This window comes from Piliocolobus tephrosceles, chromosome 5, assembly GCF_002776525.5.
Source record: "Piliocolobus tephrosceles isolate RC106 chromosome 5, ASM277652v3, whole genome shotgun sequence".
Classification (NCBI taxonomy): Eukaryota; Metazoa; Chordata; class Mammalia; order Primates; family Cercopithecidae; genus Piliocolobus; species Piliocolobus tephrosceles.
In genome coordinates, this window is record NC_045438.1 from 122,246,043 (window position 1) to 122,267,082 (window position 21,040).

At 37.0% G+C, this 21,040-nt stretch overlaps 1 protein-coding gene across 2 annotated transcripts in view; it reads left to right on the forward strand.

Annotated features, from left to right (window-relative positions):
* Nucleotides 1–21,040, forward strand: part of LOC111543188 (24-hydroxycholesterol 7-alpha-hydroxylase) — a 103,076-nt gene that overhangs the window by 11,582 nt on the left and 70,454 nt on the right. The window contains exons 3-7 of one of the 2 annotated variants that reach the window (XM_023213070.1): nucleotides 364–478; nucleotides 2,007–2,156; nucleotides 3,500–3,593; nucleotides 8,686–8,793; nucleotides 14,162–14,252. In XM_023213070.1, coding sequence (XP_023068838.1) covers nucleotides 364–478; nucleotides 2,007–2,156; nucleotides 3,500–3,593; nucleotides 8,686–8,793; nucleotides 14,162–14,252 — 558 coding nt within the window. Of the gene's footprint in view, nucleotides 1–303; nucleotides 479–2,006; nucleotides 2,157–3,499; nucleotides 3,594–8,685; nucleotides 8,794–14,161; nucleotides 14,253–21,040 lie in introns of both variants that reach the window. The other variant, XM_023213069.2, reaches the window with a different exon arrangement.

A 21,040-nucleotide genomic window follows, 5' to 3' on the forward strand; every position in this document is an offset into this window, starting at 1 on the left:
GCTAATTTTCCTATTTTTAGTAGAGATGGGGTTTCACCATGTTTGGTCAGGCTGGTCTGGAACTCCTGACCTCAAGTGATCCACCTGCCTTGGCCTCCCAAAGTGCTGGGATTACAGGTTTGAGCCACCACACTCAGCAGAGAATATGTTGAGTCTTTATCTACTTTTATTTACGGGAGGTGACCTTATATGCTGGGAGGACTTTGGCTGTAGTCCCTGCTGACCAAATAATAGTAGAGATATATTGACTGTGTGTTTCAAGGAGTTGTTGCTTATTTTGAAAATAGTTTTCTTTGTTCATAGCATCAATTCCAAAGAATGTCTTTTTAGCACTGCATGAAAAACTCTATATTATGTTGAAAGGGAAAATGGGGACTGTCAATCTCCATCAATTTACGGGGCAACTGACTGAAGAATTACATGAACAACTGGAGAATTTAGGCACTCATGGGACAATGGACCTGAACAACTTAGTAAGGTAAATAGATGCATTAATATGATTTAGTCTTGCTTTTTGTTTTCAATAAAAAAATTGAAACCTATACATTGGACTTCAAACCTTGTCAGGTTGATTAATGAAATCTACCTAACTAGGCTATTAAGAGATTATTTTAATCTTTTAAATTATTTTTTTTTTTTTTGAGACAGAATCTTGCTCTGTCACCAATCTTTTAAATTCTAATTCAGTTTAGCATTTCTATTTTATGGTGAGCAAATAAGCCAATGCAATCATTGTAATATATTTGCAGTAATTTCTCCTTAGTCATTCCATACATTTTTGTATAAACTACATGGATTTTCTTCTTATAATTTTCATACTTCCCCATTAGAATTTTGATAAAACCTTCAGTGCAATTTGCAATTATTAGAACAAGAGGACATTGAGAGGGTAGGAGAGAGAATGGAATCACAAAGTGGTGAAAAAGGTCCGGGAGATGTTTGTGTTACTTAACAAGTGGCTCAGGCAAAGTCAGTGTGGGCCTCAGGACTGAGCTCCAGGGTCCTTTATTAATGGAGATCCCAAGAGACAGGGAAGAGCAGCGACAGAGTCAGCCCCATTCTAAAGCTTTCTGGAAAAGTTAAAGTCTGGGCATGGGAACCGTGCAAAAAATTTCCCACGTGCATAAAGAGATTTGGTAAGTTGAAGTTACCTGAGTCACGTTGCCATCTCAGCAGGATCCTGGAATGCCCAAGGCAAGATTCAGCAGTTCAGACTCAAACAGAATGACAGTGAACATTTTGTTAGAGGTCCAGTAATGGGGGCTGGAGGGGGGACACAAAAACAAACAACCAAATTAAAAAATGTGCTGAAGCGTACCCAGTATCTATAATGAAATGAATATATTGAAATGAACAAAATATTCCTGGATATTTTTGAAACTTTGGGTGAATGAGATTATGAAGGGATGGTAAATAAAAATTAAATAAACAAGTATTAAGTGTTTTAAGGCATGTTAACAATATTTTATATTCTTTATCTTAAGTTTGCTACAGTAATCACTTTATTATCTTAATGGTAAAACTTATTGATGATATGTACTATATTTCAATAGGCAGTAGTTTGAATTTATGGGATCCTGTGAGAGATTAGGAAATTTGGTGACTAATATTGCCCTGATTCCTTGTTTTTGTTTTTGTCGTCGTTGTTGTGGTTGCTGTCTAAAGGAATGGACTATATCTTAGCTACTATTATCTGCTAAATAAATTCTTGTTGAATTGTATTAGATCAATGTATTTATTATCTCATATTTGTCGGAGTCTAATATGCTTGTTTAGAAAGCATTTAAATATCTTCAGATTAATCAAACCACAGTTTCAGTTCCCCCTGTATTATCTTGACCACAGTAAGCAAATATCAAAACTTCTTAAGAGTGACTTTTTCCCAAGAGAATCTGTCACCTATTATCTGCCCCTCATATATTGCTATGAAATAGCGCCCTGCTTTGTATCCTTTGCCTTTCTTCTTTGGTCTTTGGGTCTAACTTTCTGTGTTTCTGTCTTTGTAGACATCTCCTTTATCCAGTCACAGTGAATACGCTCTTTAATAAAAGTTGGTTTCCCACAAACAAGAAGAAAATCAAGGAGTTCCATCAGTATTTTCGAGCTTATGATGAAGATTTTGAGTATGGTTCCCAGTTGCCGGAGTGTCTTCTAAGGTAGCAGTTGTTTCCTATAATTAATTCATTGACCAAGCTTCTCTCAGCAACTGATACACCTCTTATTTTTCTGTTCTAAGTAGATGTAACCCCAGTTTAAGTGGGAGAGAAGCTGTTTCTTATGACCTGTTTTTGGTGTCTGTATGTGAATTGAGGGAGGACCAAAGAAGAGAGATGCTTTTCTTATTGTGATGAACAAAAACAAAAGAGAGAAAGAGATCGATGGGACTAAGAATGTATTTTGAGGCCTTTTATCCCATCTTCAGCTTATTATTATTGCACTCGTTGCTACAGTCAAGATTCCTGCTAAATCATCGTGTGAGCAGTCTCAGAATCAGACACTGTGCTCCTCATTCTCTCTGAGGCAAACATAGGCGTCGTTAAATGCATTTCTCACAGTTGGTTCAGACAAGTGTTTGTAAAATGAGGCACATGCAAAGTAACTCACGATTTTGAAATTTCTTGGCAGTGGCTCTATATCTTTCTCCATTTGAGTTGCTATAACAAAGTATCATAGACTGGGAGGCTTATAAACAACAGGAATTTATTTCTCATCGTCCTGGAGGCTGGAGGTCTGAGATGAGTGTGCCAGTATGGTCACGTTCTGATGAGGGCTATTTCTCATTGCCCTGGAGGCTGGGGGTCTGAGATGAGGGGGCTAGTATCCTCACATTCTGGTGAGGGCTCCTTCCAGGTTGCAGACTCCCAGTTTTTCACTGCATTCTCATGTGGTGAAAGGGGCAGACAGACTCCCTCAGACCCTGTTCATAGGAGTGCTACTCCTTTGCATGAGGGCTCTAGCTTCATGACCCAGCTACCATCCAAACACCCCCACCTCCTAATAACATCACCTTGGGGGTTAGGATTTCAACATATAAAGATTTGGGAGGGACACAGACATTCAGACCATAGCCTACATAGGCCATTCATCTACAATGGTGACTGTTCAGACAAGATTTAGAAGATTAGAGCAAGTCTGTTTTTCACGGCTTAAATCAGAGATTGATTCTGTGCATTGGGTTTTCATCCTCCTACAACTTACAGCAGCCACAGTAAAGGCAGACCAAGCAAGTTGTGGGTTCTGCCTTCTTATTCAGCACCAATGCAATGAGACTCTGAAGTTTTATTTACAAATGACACTAAAATGTAGTTGCTCTGCCTCCCCAATTGTCTTTGTGGACTAATAATTCCAAAGATGGACCTTTCATGAAATTATACCTGAAAATTAAGAATAAATTTGGAGAAATAATTTTAATTCCACAGACATCCATTTTTTATGCTGTGACCTGTTTTTCCTAAAGTGCTTTCAAATTAATTTCTATATATATCTTTTTCTCATGTAGAAACTGGTCAAAGTCCAAAAAATGGTTCCTGGAACTGTTTGAGAAAAACATTCCAGATATAAAAGCATGTAAATCTGCAAAGATTAATTCCATGGTAAGTATTTCTTACCTTTTTTTTTGCTAACGTAAAGATAGTAATAAATTATGGTTGTTAAAATATATTTTGCTAAAACACATGAGATTGATTAGATACCATTTTTGTGTCAACCACTCTACTGGACATGTTGAGATACATTATTTCGTTGTTACATAATCACAACAACCTATGTAGAACAGGTATCCTATTCCACATATGAAAAAACCAGAGACAACTAGCAAAACAAAAATACAATTTCGATGTTCTGTATTGATTTCTGTGTTATCATACAGTTGGCTGTGTCAGTAGCGACAGGTGAAAGTAATGGCAAATTGGAAAAGAGAACAAAGCCCTACAAAGTAGACTTTGTTGTTGATGCCACTACCATTAGTTGTTTCTTCAGATGCAAGGAGGGAAAATAGTATAATTTAAAAAGCCAGGCACTAGGAGTCTGAGCCCTAAGTGTTATTCCAGATCTGTGGTTCTTCAAATGTGGCCCATAAACCAACAGCACCAGCATCATTTGGGAATCACTCAGTCAGAAACTCTGCAGTAGGCCAGGCATGGTGGCTCACGCCTGTAATCCCAGCACTTTGGGGGGCCGAGGCAGGAGAATTGCTTAAGCCCAGGAGTTCGAGACCAGCCTGGGCAACATAGCAAGACCTCATCTCTACAAATAATGATTAAAAAAAATTAGCCAGACATGGTTGCACACACCTATGGTACCAGCTACTCAGAAGGCTAAGGTGGGGGGATCACACTTGAGCCCAGGAGTCAAGGCTGCAGCAAGCCCTGATTGTGCTCCTGCACTCCAGCCTGGGTGACAGAGCGAGACCGTGTCTGAAAAACGAGCAAACAAACAAAAACCTCTGAGGTAGACAATCTGCTTTAACAAGCCTTACCTTTGGTTCAGATGCTTGCTAATGAATGGTTCTCACCTCTGCCTCCTCATTAGAATCACCTCCGGGAGCTTTTGAAAACTGTCTGAGGCCAGGGTCTGCCCACAGAGACTGGGTTTCATTTGGTCTGGACTGCCTAGGCTCAAATCCAGTCACTGCTTGTGTAACCTTGGGCACAATACCTAGTCTTTTGGCCTTAGTTTCCTCACCTACCTCATAAAGTTGTGGGAATTAAATGATTTAGTTTTTGTAAAGTGCTGAGAACAGAGGACTGGATAGGAGCTTATCATTGTTATCATCATTTAAAAAAATCTTCAAATATTTTTATATTTAAAGATGGCATCAAAAGTTTTTGTTTGTTTTTAGTTAAACAGCAAGTATTATCACAAACAGCTTTGCTTAAAACTAGAAAGGAAGATGGCCTTAGGAAAAAAGACTATGTGAATATTTAGGTATCTCCTTCCTGAGTAAAGGCAATAGGAAGCCATACTGGAAGGCCCGTCATTGACAAACTGTGTTTCAGCTAATATTTTTGTTTTATAAACAACCCAGACAAACACACATGTTCTTTGCATTATTTTTCAGGACTTAGGGGCAAAAGCACGTGTATATAAAAGATGTACCCAAATAGATCTGTAATCTATGGGCCTAGCAAACAGAGTTTTTAAATTCCTGGTTAAAATTCTCTACCAAGGCTGGGTGCTGTGACTCACGCCTGTAATCCCAGCACTTTGGGAGGCCAAGGCCTGTGAATCACCTGAGGTCAGGAGTTCGAGACCAGCCTAGCCAACATGGTGAAACCTCATCTCTACTAAAAATACAAAAATTACCCTGGCATGGTGGTGCGCAACTGTAATTCCAGCTACTCAGGAGGCTGAGGCAGGAGAATCGCTTGAATCCAGGAGGCAGAGGTTACGGTGAGCTGAGATTGTGCCACTGCACTCTAGCCTGGGCAACGGAGTGAAACGCCATCTCAAAAAAAAAAAGTAAAATTTCCTACCAACAATACCTCTAGAATAGCATTTATTTTTCTTACTCTGAAGAAATGAGGTATTTTTAATCATAGGTACTCTTAACTCCCTTTTTATATTAGTCCTTTTTCGTGCTGGTGATAAAGACGTACCTGAGACTGGGCAATAAAAAAAAGGGGTTTAATGGTTCCACATGGCTGGGGAGGCCTCACAATCATGGTAGAAGGCAAGGAGGAGCAAGTCACATCTTACGTGGATGGTGGCAGGCAAAAGGAGAGAGCGCTTGTGTGGGGAAACTTCCCTTTGTAAAACAGTCAGATCTTGTGGGACTTACTGACCGTCACTAGAACAGCACTAGAAAGACCTGCTCCCATGATTCGGTTACCTCCCACTGAATCCCTACCACAACATGTGGGAATTCAAGATGAGATTTCGGTGGCTTCATAGCCAAACCATATCATTCTTTGAATAAAAACAAAGTTTGAATTCTGCTGAAGCTAATCCAGTGTTTAAAACTTTAGGAGAGAATTCAACTTGAACATCCATGAGCAGTTTAACTTTATGTTTTGATGTATCGCAGCTCTGTTTTCCTCTAGCAGTGTTCACACCGAGCTTGTGTGTGTGTGTGTTTTGTGTGGCTTTTTTTTGCTTTTTTTTTGTGATGGAGTCTTGCTCTGTCGCCCAGGCTGGAGTGCAGTGGTGCGATCTTGGCTCGCTGCAATCTCCACCTCCCAGGTTCAAGCAATTCTCCTGCCTCAGCCTCATGAGTAGCTGCGACTACAGGCATGTGCCACCACACCCGGCTAATTTGTATATTTTTAGTAGATACGAGGTTTCACCATATTGGTCAGGCTGGTGTCAAACTCCTGACTTCGTGACCCACCTGCCTCGGCCTCCCAAAGTGCTGGGATTACAGGCGTGAGCCACCGTGCCTTGCCGAGCTTGTGTTTTTATACTAACATTAAAAAAAAAAAAAAAAAGTGTGGGCTAAGAAGAAATTTAAAAGATGTTGTTGTCTTCAACTGCATAAATAGATTTCAGTGACCTAGTGAAGCAGAAGACTGGGTAGAAGTTGAGTCTCATTTTTAAAAAATATATACACATTTTATTCCATTATTAACAGAAAATGTTGTGATTTCTTCAATTTTATTTTAGATATATCTGAAACTAGTGTTTTTCATTTAAAATTATGACTGTCGCAGAATAACATATCAAAATAATGAAATATATCTATAGGATTTTCATGAGGTATAAACTTTGTCCTGTGACAACTTGCATTGTAAGTTTGATAAAGACAAGCAGTAAATGAAATTCATATCTAAACTATTAATTCTGCTAATCCATTATTACAAAAACAATAATAAGACATTAGCTAACATTTTTTTGGGATGCTTACCTTGTGCCAAGCATAGTGTTACACATTTCACAAGTAATTTATTATTTATTTTCACAACTTTAATACCAGGAAAACTGAGGATATTAAACCCAGAAAGCTAGGGATTAGAGTAGTTAATCCCTTGAAAAATTACAAGCTTTAGTAAATAATAGCATCAGTCTCTGTTTTATCATGTATTGTATATGCTAGTGACTGAAAACTTTTTTTTCTGTGTCATAGTGTCTGAAGCAAAGCTACTATGCTGTGGTACAATGTAGTTCTCCAAATCCCTAATACGTGAGAGTTGTGATTTGTGTCTCTAATGGGGCCAACATAGCCTGGTGGCTTAGAGTGTGGGCTCTGGAGTCGGGGCTAGACTCACAGGGTTGGGATCCTAACTCAACCACCTTCAAGTTATATGTCCCTGGCAAAATTCCCTAACTTTACTGTGCTTCAATTTCCTCATATGCATAATGGTGAAGATAATAGTATCTGTGGGGAACCACAGAAGGTCATGAAGAAAGGGTTCTCATGCTTGAATATGTGATTTAAAAAAAAGAAAACTCTACAAAAATGACAAACCTGCACAAAGGCCATCACAGCCTACACAAAAATACTTCTACAGGAAAACCTGTTTAGCAACTGGCCTGTCCAATATTGTTGTTGATCTTTGTAGACAAGGATAATGATTGCACAACAATTATGTAATCCTTCTCACTTTTTCCTTTAAAAATCATTGTTCTCCTTTAACTCTCCAAATACACACATAGTTTACTATTGCGTGCAGGTTCCCATTGCCATGCTCTATTCTGAAGTAAACATCTTTTCTTAAAAATAAAAAAAGATAGTAGTATCTGCATCTTGGAGTTATAGTGAGGATTTAAATGGGTTAAATACTTGCAATACACTTAAAATGGTACTTGCCCTTAGCAAGCAGTGAGTTAATATTAGCTCCCATTATTGCTATCACCTAGACATAAGTTATTTAAGATTAAAAGTATATGAGTAACTTAATGAAAATGTTACAGTGTCTGAATTTTTCCCCATGATAGGGAGCCGTCACTGGCAAAGACAAATCTGGGGAAACCTCCCTATGAAGAAAATACTTTAATGGGATTTGTTTGGTGACTTGGGAGCAACCATAGTAGGTAACCTTAGATGGGGCCCTGCCCTGAGCTGTCACTGTTCAAGTCAAATGTCAGTTCTCTGCATGGTTTTAGAGTATTGTGGTATTTATAATATTCTGACTTGACAGTTCTCTCTCCCATGGCATATGGGCTGAGAATCTGTATGGTGAATGGGGGTGGAGTTTTCTGAAAGCTCCAGAGATCTGTGTTTCTCTATTGCTTGCATTTTCCTAAGAGCAGAGGCTTATAAGACAGGGATTCCAGGGCAGTGTGGAGGGCAGAGATGATAACACACAATTTGCCAATTCAGTTTGTTTGGTAAAGTAGAGATCCAAAGTGCACTGTACCCTCTGAAAGATTTTGTTTTAAGCACTTTTTAGGTACTAACTCATTTAATTCTCACAACAATCCTATGAGGTAGGTACCATATTATGAACATTTTATGTATGAGGACACAGAGGCACAGAGGGATTAAAGTAGCTTGTTCAAGGTCATCCAGCTCTTAAATAGCTGAACCAGGATTTGAACAAATGCAGTGAGGTGGTCAAGCTCCAGAATGCCTACTCCTAATTACTATACTACAGTAAGGACATAAAACCCTTCGCATGCCTCAACCCGCAAAACCTGGGAATGGCAGAAATGATATCTTTCATATTAAAGACAAATGCATGATCTCTTGTTTATTAACATCAATATTTGTCACATAGCCATGGTTTGACAGTGTTTATTTCTTTACAGACATTATTGCAAGCTACGCTGGACGTTGTAGAGACAGAAACAAGTAAGGAAAACTCACCCAATTATGGGCTCTTACTGCTTTGGGCTTCTCTGTCTAATGCCGTTCCTGTAAGTATATTAGTAAAGTGAGTTACATTGCTCTCTACTGTCCTTTCGTCTTTTTTCCCTTCTTTTCTTTCTTCCATTCTTTTTTCCACTCTTCACTCATGGAAAAGAAAAAAAACTACAGTGGATTTAGTTGTGCGATAAAAACCAAAACTGAGTGCCTGATGAAATCAGATTAGGTTACAAAGGAGACAAAACAGATCCCAAGCAAATTCTGTCCTCTGAAAGGTAGTGTCACAGGATGAGGGGAAAGCTTGCCCTTTGGGGCCAGTTGTAGACAACATCTGTTTATGGAGCACTTTTTGTACATCTGCCAATGTGCTCAGTATTGCTATTGAAAGGATGAATAGGGATTGGCCACATGCTTTTATTGGAAAGAATAAGTAAATGGATAGTTTCAGGTAACTTGGGCTTGGATCCAGACATCCCAAGTCATAGTTGTAGACTGTCATGGTGGTAATTTAAATTCTCTGTGCCTCCATTTCCTAATAAGGGATAATGTACTATTTTACCTACTAAGGGTAAAAAAAAAAAGGGATAATGTACGTGAACCTCCTACTGTGGTCTTAGAACTTGGGTGCTCAATAAATGGTAATTCTCATTTCTCTACAGAGTTGTTATGAGGATTTAATAAGCCTAGCTGGTACCAATGAATATTAGCTCTTTCTCTCCATTTGTACCCATTCTCCTTCTGTGTGCCATTCCTGTTGCATTGCTTAGCATTATGGTCCTACAAGTTTCGGCATGAATGGTGCTGGTGGAATTAGAACTTTCAATACTTCTTAACAGAGCAGAGACGTAAAGAACTGTTTCTTTTTTTCTTTTCTTTCTTTTTTTTTGAGACAGCGTCTCATTCCGTCATCCAGGCTGGAGTGCAATGGCGTGATCTCGGCTCACTGCAACCTCCACCTCACGGGTTCAAGTGATTCTCCTGCCTCAGCCTCCTGAGCAGCTGGGATTATATGTGTGAGCTACTGGGCCCAGCAAAAAAAAACTGTTTCTTTTAAAATCTGTCTTGAATTAGATTAGAGCCATGAGATTCGTCTGCCACGTCATGTTCAGTGCACACCATTTTCCTGGGCCAGGAGGTTCTCACATTAAACTAAGATGCTGCTTATATTATCTGAAATCAAAGGGCAACTTTTAAAATATATTTGTTTTCTACTGAACAGGAGGATTTAACCTATCCCTAATGATATGTGTGGGCATTTTTCTTCCTTTTTCTTCTAACAGATAGAAATGAGGAAGATGTTTTAAGTATTATTTATTTAGCCTTACAATTATAAAGACCCGGGTTGTTAAAGGCTTTCTCAGTCCTGATATTCTGATTTCCCTTAACTTGTTGAAAAATTTACTGCATAAAGAGAAGAGATAGAAATTCTGGCCTCTTTTCTCAAATGTCTGTTAGCCAGTGGAATATACGTTTCATCTGATATGGTCAAGTAAAAGTAGTCTAAACCCTTCCCCTTCTTTATGAACCTATAATATTATTCTCTGGTTTTTCCTTAAATGATATTCTTGGAAACTGATTAAGCTATAGCAAAATTGAAAAGCAAACATCAAAGCAACTCCCAAAGTAGCAACAAAACAGGCACTCCTGTCAAAGAATTATTTTTCAATATCTCGTTAGAAACATCCCCCAGAAGAAAGACACAAAAAGCCTCATTGATCTGACACAGGCTAAGTCAGTTCTTTGGAATTTGTTCTTGGCACTGGTCTGAAAGGATTTAAATCATTCATTTCAGAAAGAAAGTGTCTGATGATTAGAGAAGATTCCATCTCACTGGCTCTTGTTGGCACCTCCAAGAGGCAGCCTGGTGAGCAGGCAGAGACCCTGGAGAGGCTTTAGAGTCAGGTCCAAAGCCAATTCCCAGCACTGGGTAACAGTAGGCCAACTGTTTAACCTGCCTAAGTCTCAGTGCCCTTATCTGTAAAATGGGATTAATGCTATACCTACCTTAAAGGGTTGTTGTAAGGATTATTTTGGTAAGAAGTAGATTGTGGCTAATAGCACCTGGTTCAGTGTAGGTCTTCAATAAATGCTAGTTTTCTTCCCTAACAAAAATTATCTCCCTAGTTTCAGTCAATCATTACTTTCAACGGCCCACTGATAATGAGCATAGGCTTCCAAATATTTGATGGCTTAAAGGCCCCAGAGTGGCACTATCCACTGCTGTCCTAGTTTGGTGATCTTTATTGCTGCTGAGAGTACCAGAAGCCCTGCCAGAGGTATAGGTGGTGGGGCCTGTCTTTTTCTGGAGCCCAGAGTATATCTATATCTCCTCTCTCCTACTTTGTACTCTGCCTCAAGGTCCATAGGACTCAGAACTCAGGCTTCAGTTGGGCTAGGCACTGGGTCACTAGGAGACTCCATTATGGCCCAAGATATTAACTATAATTTATGAAATTATTTTCATGGGAAAACCATTTCTAAGTGCCAAGAAATTTCTGACTGCTAAATGATTATTTTAGATTTCTCCAAACCAATCACAAAGCTGACGTTTTACCTTTTTTATCTGCTGCATCTTTTACATTCTTTCTAAATACTTTCAGTAGCAATTGCTACTCCATCCCACTCTCAACTCCCACAGCATTTATTTTTTGTAACATGTGTTTGCTCTCTCACTGTCTTGTACATTTTGTTCATTTTTCTCCAATATGTATTCATATGCCCAACTAAATGTGAAAATACTTTGGACAGGAATTATCTCATACATATTTGTGTTTACCATGATTGGTAGAAGACTCTAGCATGTTATAAAGACTCCATCAAAATCTCTTTTTGAATAGATAAATCAGTACCAAAGAACACACTGAATTCATCTTCTCTTTGACACAGCAAAAGATACAAAGCTTTCCTCCTTGCCCTTTCTCTCATTTGTTCTTACCTCTTCAAAACAATGGAATGGCATTGTGGTGGCTGCTTCTGCAGTTCAGTGAGCTGAGTGGCCCTTCTTCTTGCCCATCTCTGACCATGGACTTGAACTGTTTCACAAAATACTAATAGGTATTGTTGGGAGCAGTTTTCAACCCCTTTCCCAAATGTGGGTGCACAAAGACCTCAAGGTCACTTATTCTTGCTTATTGATGTAGTAATACACATAAACTTTTATTAACGCTTTACTTTCTTTGATATGCCTTTTTTATCTTTTAAAAATACTTTGGCTTCCTTAAAAATAGAAAAAAATTTTAAAAACAGAAATCTGTTAAGGAAAAAAGAGACATTAAAAAAAAGTGACTCACGCCTGTAATCCCAGCACTTTGGGAGGCTGAGGCAGGCAGATCACAAGGTCAGGATATCGAGATCATCCTGGATAACACGGTGAAACCCTATCTCTACTAAAAATACAAAAACTTACCTGGGCATGGTGGTGGGTGCCTATAGTCCCAGCTACTCGGGAGACTGAGGCAGGAGAATGGCATGAATCCGGAAAGGGGAGCTTGCAGTGAGCTGAGATCGCACCACTGCACTCCAGTCTGGGCAACAGAGCCAGACTACGTCTCAAAAAAAAAAAAAAAAAAAAAGTAACAGCCATTTGTAGTTTAGCTAAATTCCTTGTGTTTTTCATTTAAAAAGTAGCATCCAATTTTATTGAATCTCTAAAACTATATTTAGGCTAGGCACATACAACTATGAACATCTCTTTCACGTAACTGAAAATCTAAGTGATACGGTTTGGCTCTGTGTACCCACCTACACTTCATCTTGAATTGTAATCCCCACATGTAAACGGAGGGACCTGGTGGGAGGTGATTGGATAATGGGGGCAGTTTTCCCCATATTGTCCTTGTGATAGTGAGTGAGTTCTCACAATATCTTACACTTTAAAAGTGTTTGACCATTTCCCCCACCCACTTCTTCTGCCACCATGTAAGATGTGCCTTGCTTCCCATTTGCCTTCTGCCATGATTGTAAGTTTCCTGAGACCGCCCAAGCCATGCAGAACTGTGAGTCAGTTAAACCTCTTTTGTTTTCAAATTACCCAGTCTCAGGGAATTCTTTATAAAGCAGTGTGAAAACTGACTAATACACTATGTGTTATCACTGTTTTTATCCCCAACATGAACTCTGACTCTTCAAGTAAGATGAAGTGAGTATGGAGTAGTTATTAATTGAATTCAATAATTCAGCACTTTTATCTGACAAGATAGTTCTCTGAGCATCTGTTTTATCATCTGTAAAAATGAACTAGATAATCTCTAGGATAAATCTTTCTTAATCTGGATAATACTCCTGAAAGAGGGTCTCTGAATTGAGGACCCTTGTTTCCCCTATTCACCTTGTTTATGTAAACAGTACCATATTTAGCCTTGCACTATCAATTTGAAGTTACAAAGGGAAAAATAATGAACAGTATTGAATTTGGCTTATTTGAGCACTTCTTTTTGGACAATTGCTCTTCCTCTTTTGACCACAGAGGGGAGTATTGGTATTACTTAAAGATACATAATGTTCCCTCACAAAAGAGACAGACTTAAGTTTAGTCAAAGTATTGCCTGATTCACTTCAGGACCAATTTTCCTAGATGAAATCTCTTTCATAATAAATGTATTTAGAAAAAAATGAAAGTGAAACCCAACTTCTTTGGATGATTTTATACAGGTTTTCTTTATTACGTAACCTAAGAATAGAAGCAAAACTATCTACCTGAGGAGGAAGTTAATTTTTAAGATGTAAAGCAGTATGATTTTATCTTGTAATACCATAATGAGGAAAGATATCAAATAAGTTTGAGTGGCCAAGAGAGAAAATGTGCAAATATACTATAGAGCATTCAAGCGTGAAAGGACTCTTAAATTTTTTTTTCTTTTATTTACTAATTCAGAGCCAAAAAAGGATTCTGTTTTTGACATTGAGTACTCTCATACTTTAGTTTATGGAATGGTTTCCTGCTATGTTTTCCTGGGCTTATTTAAAACTACTATGTTTCACTTGCAGAATATAAAATTTGCTAATTCACTTGTATTCTAAGGAAATTAAATCTTCAGAAATGTTTTCATTTTGGATTAATATTCTTAAGTGTCATAACCAGTTGCTTCTGAAATTTTATAATATTTTATGTTACTCATTAGTAAAAATAACAACTTTTCTCATTTTTTAGTGAAGATAGATGTTTGATCTATTTAAATTATACAGTTAAATTATAGTGACAGAATAAAAATTTAAATCTAAATCTGGCTTCTTGGAGATATATTACATATCTCTTATTCATAATATCTAGTTGTTTTCAAAATATGCTTTCTACTAATGTGCTCTTAAGGTTAATTTAAACATCGTCCTTTTTTAAAAAATGTGTATGGCTAATACTAACTATGCTTTTGTTCACCTTCAAATAAGTTCATATTTTTGACATATGTTTTTCTTTTTAAGATTGCATTTTGGACACTTGCATACGTCCTTTCTCATCCTGATATCCACAAGGCCATTATGGAAGGCATCTCTTCTGTGTTTGGCAAAGCAGGTACTAAACCTGAGTTAAATTATATAGAAAGACACAGCTAATAATGCATGTTTGTCACAAATTATTGGCAAAGCTAAATACTTATAATTTTATAAAAATTCAACATAATACAAAATTCAACATAATTTGTTATATATCAGGATATAAATTGATCAGGTAGAATTCTAGAATTTAATTACTTCAAGCATTTTTGTGCAACCCCTTCATTTTCCAAATGATGAAATCAGTGCTATAGAGATTGTGATTTGCCTAATTTCCTTACTTAAATATATATACACCTGTTTGTTCTTCTAATCCCTTGGCTCCTCACCTCAATTGAATGAATGTCCGCAGTTTTCAAGTTCGGGATTTTTCAGATTTTATAAAAGTAATACAGGTATATTCCATATATTACATAAGAGCCCTAATGGGAGTGTAGAGGTCAGGTAAGGCTTACTACCAAAGGATTATTAAAAGACAACAAACAAAAAACAAGTAAACAAAAAAACAAACCCTTACAGTTGTTAGAAATTTGAGGATTTAGGAACTGCAGATAGGGATTGTTACCTTGAACTCTTTAGTTCAGATGTCAGTTTTAAAAAGCAAAAATAAGCTTGAATAGAGAGTACTCAACTACTTGTTTATTCAGCATAATTTGACCTATCTGGGGAGCTGATTTTTTTAAACTTCTTAATATGTCATGTTATGTATCATGATATAAAAAGAAAGAAATGATAGGGTTTGCTTGGAAGAAAACAATATAATATTAGGGCAAAAGGTATGATGCCAGTTAATGGTTTTCCCTCTCCCTTCCATGATTACTGAAAATATTTTATTTAAAGTTTTTTTTTTTTTGGATTTCTTGTTATTGAGTTAAACCAAAAAGCAAACTGGCTTGGCAAGCATTAATATCTAAGTAATATTGTCTGAGCCTTGAGTATGCATCTGCAGATTCTAGACCTTATAGAATTGGTGAGCATTAGTATCATTGAGTGTCAACAATGCTAGCAGGTTAGACTCTGGAAAGACACTCATGAATATAAGAGAAGACAACTGGCTTTTATGCAGCTTGCATCTACAAAGCAAATAGAAAGGCACATGCTCACATGTCTACAAATGGAAAAAGGCAATGCACTCTTAATTGTCACATATTCTCCTTTATCATTTCCTTACTAGAGTCTTTTCCTGACTTAGGGTCCTCCAGATTTGTGGTCTTTAGGAAATAAAAGGGTAGAGAGGGGATGATGGGGATAATGTGGGGGTCCTCACTGACCCAAAGGCCACAACAGAAGTGTAACATTAATCTAAATTTCTACAAGGCTTGGTTCTGGAACTCTTGAACCCAGTTCTAGTGGAGAAAGATAAAACCTTTTTTCTTTTTCTATGTTCCTAATTATTTTAAAAACCCATTGTTCTCTTCTGACACAAAAAATGCTCCTTTAAATAATACTGCCAGTGTAACAGCTACATTATATCAATGCTTTCAGTCTATAAGACACTACTGCAGAATTGAAAACTATTTATAAAATACATCAAACTTTTTTTTAAGCCATACTTATGCAGAAGGTATTCAATCAATCTATACATAAGATCTAGTAGCAGCCCAGGAATTTAAATGTTGTGAGAGGAGTCCACAGATCTTTGGAGGCTGATATCAAGGAAGATACCCATGTGTTCATACAAAGGATTCTGTCAAGGAAGGAACATTAAAGTACATTGTATTAGTCAGGATTCTCCAGAGAAATGGAACCAATAGGATGTAAATAGATACATAGATAGAGAACGCTCAAAAGACATTTATTATAAAAAATTGGTTGAGATGACTGTGGAGGCTGAGAAGTCCCATGTTGTGCTGTTGATGCAGGTGCTCAGTGGATTGGATGATGCACACTTACATTAGGCAGGGCAGCCTACTTTACTGAGCCTACGAATTCAAATACTCATCTGTCATCCAGAAACACCCTCACAGGCACACCCAGAATAATGGTTAATCTGTATACCCTATGGCCAGTCAAGTTGACATATAGAATTAACCATCATCTCATCTGTTGAGTTTTGTTTCTCTGGAGAACCCTGAGTAAATTTACCCACCCATGTATGGGAGGGCAGTCTGCCCTACCCAGTCTACTGATTGAAATGCTAATATCAACTAGTAATACCCTCACAGACACACCCAGAAATAATGTTTAGCCAAATATCTGGGCACCCCCGATCCAGTCAAGTTACACTTATAATTAATCATCACAGGCATGGAACAAGAATCTGACTCAGTATAGCAGTTTTTCCATTCTATGCTCTTGTCTACTGAAAGATCACCATTTCCTTCTTGAGGATGTCTTTTGTGAATTTCCAGTGTTGTATCTCTGTGGCCTCAATACTCACTTCTAGGAACTTTGCCCAATTTTTTAATAAAACAAATCTCAGGGTAAAAACTACTATTGAATACTTGGGAAAGGAAAGGGTCAGACTCATGCCACTTTTCTAAAGGCAGTTAGTTCTTGAACGACCTTGATAGCTGCCTTTCAGCCTACTCTTGTGTTCTCTATTTGTTTACTTTAAAATGAAAACTTCTTTAGGGCTCCTTTGTGAAGATGCTTGCTTAGCCCCAATTATTTTGGGTGGTGCTTTTCATGATTCTACTTCCTCTAACTAATGCTGTACACCTTCCATCTAGGTCTTTATTATCTGCCTAAGTCTTTATTATCTTCCTAAGTCTTGATCTGCTTCTTGCTTTTCTTGTTTTCCAGCTGTGTTTTTATATTCCAATTGCACACTTTTAATTTAATTTAATTTTTAGAGACAGGGTCTCACTTTGTCACCTGGAGTACAGTGGAATGATCATAGCTGACTACAGCCTCGAGCTCCTGGGCTCAAGTGATCCTCCTGCCACAGCCTCCTGTGTAGCTAGGACCACAGGTGTGTGCCAGCATATCTGGCTTCATTTTTTTTCAATGGGACATTGGGACAGAGGAAGGTAGAAGTGTGTTCTCAGATTGTCATCTTGAGCTATAAGTTTGTGTGCATGTAATATGCATCAACTTATAAATAAAATTACATATATATATAATTATATATAATTCACCCTTTCAAAGTGTAAAATTTAGTATCTTTTAGTATATTTATAAGATTCCAACCATCAACACTATCTAGTCCCAGAACATTTTTATCACCTTCAAAAGAAACCCTATACCCATTAGGGTCACTTTCGATTTCCTATTTCTAGCTTCTGACGACCACTAATTTACTTACTGTCCTGACGCATTTGCCTTTTGTGGACAGTTCATATAAATGGAAACATACGATATGTGGTCCTTTGTGTCTGGCTTCTTTCACCTAGTGTACTGTTTTATATTATAATGTTTTAAACTGATTTTCAGGTCTTGAAGCATCCATGCATTTCTGGAATAAATCCTGCTTATCTTGATGTATAATTTTCTTTATATGTTGCTGGATTCAGTTTGCTAGTATTTTCTGTGAAGAATTTTGAAGTTTTTTTGAATAATCTATGTTAATAAGGAATATTGACTTATAATTTTCTTAAAATAACTTTGTCTGGTTTTGGTATCAAGATAATTCTAGCTTTAGAGAGTGAATTTGGAAGTATTTCTTCCTCTTCTAATTTTTGGAAGAGTTTATGAAAGATTGATGTTATTTCTTCTTTAAACATATGGTAGAATTCACCAACGAAGTGATCTGGTCCTAAGATTTTCTTTTTGAGAAGTTTTTTGATTAATTCAGTCTTTCTACTTGTTACTGGCCTATTTAGATTATCTATTTCTTCTTGAGTCAGTTTTATGGTTTATGTCTTTTTAGGAATATGTCCATTTCATCCAGATTATCTAATTTGTTGGTATAAAATTTTTCATAGTGTTCCCTACAATCCGTTTTATTTCTGTAAGGGCACTAGAAAACCAAGTATTTCATTCCTAATTTTAATTTGGGTCCTGTTTTACTTTCTTGGTCATTGTGGCTACATATTTGTCAATTTTGTTTGCAAAGAACTACCTTTTTAATTCTGTTTATTTTAACTTCATTTTATTTTTCCTAGTGATTTTTGTATTTAACTTAATTTTGTTAGAATCTTTACAATTTCTCTATTGATATTCTCTATTTAGTTCTTTAGAAATGATTTATTTAGTTCTTTGAACATCATGAAAATATCTGATTTAAAGTCTTTATTAAGTCCAGCAACTGAGTTTCTTCAGGGACCCTATCTGTTGATTCCTTTTTTGCTCTGTGAATAATCTGTTCAGACAGTCTTCTACTTATAGTGGTTCAACTCTTAATTTTTTGACTTCATGATTGTGTGAAAGGGATACACATTCAACACTGTATTTTCTTTTTCATATCTTATTTCAGGTTTCTTATTGTATGCCTTGTAATTCTTTGTTGAAAACTGGACATTTTACATAATAGAATGTAACAACTTTGGAAATTAGAGTCTTCCCTTTCCTCAGAGTTTGTTGTTGTTGCTGTTTATCATTTTTGTTATTTGTCTGATTGTTTAGTGACTTTTCTTAACTAATTCTGTAATGTTTGCATTCTTTGTCACATATGGCCACAGAAGTCTCTGCTTCATTGTTTAGTGATCAGGTATCAACTAGATGAATATTTCTTTACATCAGTAATTTAGAAGTCTCCCATTCTTTGCTAAGGGACTATGTGTGCATGTTGGGGCGTGCCTTCAACACTCAGCCAAGCAGTTGACAACTCTGCCTTAGCTTTCACTTTCTACCTGTGCAGAGCCTCAAGGATGGGTGTACGTGAGAGCCTGTGGCCTTCTCATGTCTTTCCTGAGCATAAGTATAGCCCTGGGCAAATGGATGCCCTTCTAGATTCCTGGGAATGCATTGCACCTCTGTAAAGCCACTATGAACAACTCATTCCCTAGCCTTGCATTTTCATCCTGTTGGTTTGTCTATTGTTTGTCCAACAGTGTTCTACTGACTCAGACAGTTGCAAAGTTAAACAGTTGTCTTTAAAGATTTTAAACCAACAACCCTGGAGGAAAGGCTTTTCATACTGAGTGAACTCCAACTCAGGTCAAATAAAGACAGCCTTGCAAGTAAGGTCTTCTAGGAAACTGCCAAACTTGTTGAATAATGGGAATACTCTACTAATGAGGTTTAGAAGAAGTTCCAACCTTGTTCTGCCCTATCTAGTGAGTTCTGGGGTGTTGGTTTTCACTGTGAATGCAGACTGCTGGCTTTTAAGTCTTCTATGCAGATGTAGAGAGGGGGATGAGAATAGTGAAGGTTAAAATGACATTAAGTTTGATGTTCTTATCAAGATTCAACTGTTTTTTTCTTGAATAGACATTCTTGAATTGCTGCAAAACTTTGGTTAATCTGTAGAATTCTGAAAATCTTGGTTCTTAGAATTTTTTTTACCACATTTCTTACTGCTTTTAAGGAGGGAACTTTAGGAGTTCCTTGCTCTGCCATTTTTGCTGACATCACCCTGAACTATAAGTTTTAAAATTTCTTTAGAAAACCTCCCAGGCTTATGTGGATTAACCCTTAATTTATGCATTATTTTACTTGGCCCTCAAACTTATTTTTTGAGTGTTCACCATGTGAAGGCATTGTGTGAAGTACCAGAGCTATGAAGATGAGTAAAGTATGGTCCATGCTTTTTATAAAAATTGAAAGCAGGTTTGGAAGTATCTAGAAGATATTAGGAGAGAAAAAGGAATATTTACATTGTTTCTTTGGAGACATGTACCTGCTGGTAAATTCAGTAAGACTCCAAGCTGAATTCTGTGCCAACTGGAGGAACTAGCTTGTCCTGAGAGGGAGAGGAGCAGTCTCTCCCCAGCCAGGAAGGTTTTCTGTTTCTTTTAAAGATACTATACATTTAAGAAATATTATTATAAAAAATTTACACACCCACACAAATCATAATATACGGAAAATTTTAAAAAATGTGTAATACACCTAGTCCCAGCCAATATCTTATCAGTACTTTGAGACACTGAGTAATTTCAAGCCCAGTAATCCATATGAATGGTAAATAATTTTTTTTTTTTTGCCTATGGTTTCATTTTGTCTCTTGGTTTTGGGTAAAACATATATGACCAAATCATTGATGATCTAATAAAGAATAATTTTGCTTTGTTATCAAATTTTGAGGTATAATTCCTAGAAATTAGTCATTTGGTTTTAAATTTTAATTGATAAGTTGCTACACATTATTTCAATTGCCTGTCATAACCTCCTGATGTAGTGTGGACACTAGAGTCGGACTGCCTGAATTGAAATCCAGGTGGAGACACTTATTAATGGTGTATCTTTACTCAAGTTACCAAGTTCTTTAAGCCTTTTTCCTCTTTGGGAAGATGGTTAATAATAATCCTCATCTCGTGAAGTTATTAGAAGGATATAGCAAATGTAAATTAGATAGATAGCACAGTGCCTGGCAAATCGTAATTGCTTTGTAAATCTTAGCTATGACCAAAACTGATACAACTATATCAGTTATGTGAAATTTTATAATCCTCCCATATCATGAAATTAGTAACATGCAGCAGAAATATAGCCTGAGACTATGTATGTCTAATATTGCCCTACAAGATAGGAGTAGTAGAAACAGTAATAGTTAATACTCAGTACTAAGTAAGTATCAGGCTCTATTATAAGTGTTTTCCTTGTTGACTTATTTAATCCTTGGATCATCCTTCCTAAGCATTTTTATTTGCCCTATTTTATGCATGAGGAAAGTGAAACCCCAATTAGATAACTTACCTAAGACCATATAGCTAGCAAGTGGTAGGGGCATGATTTGAGTCTAGTTCGTTTGGCATGAAAGTT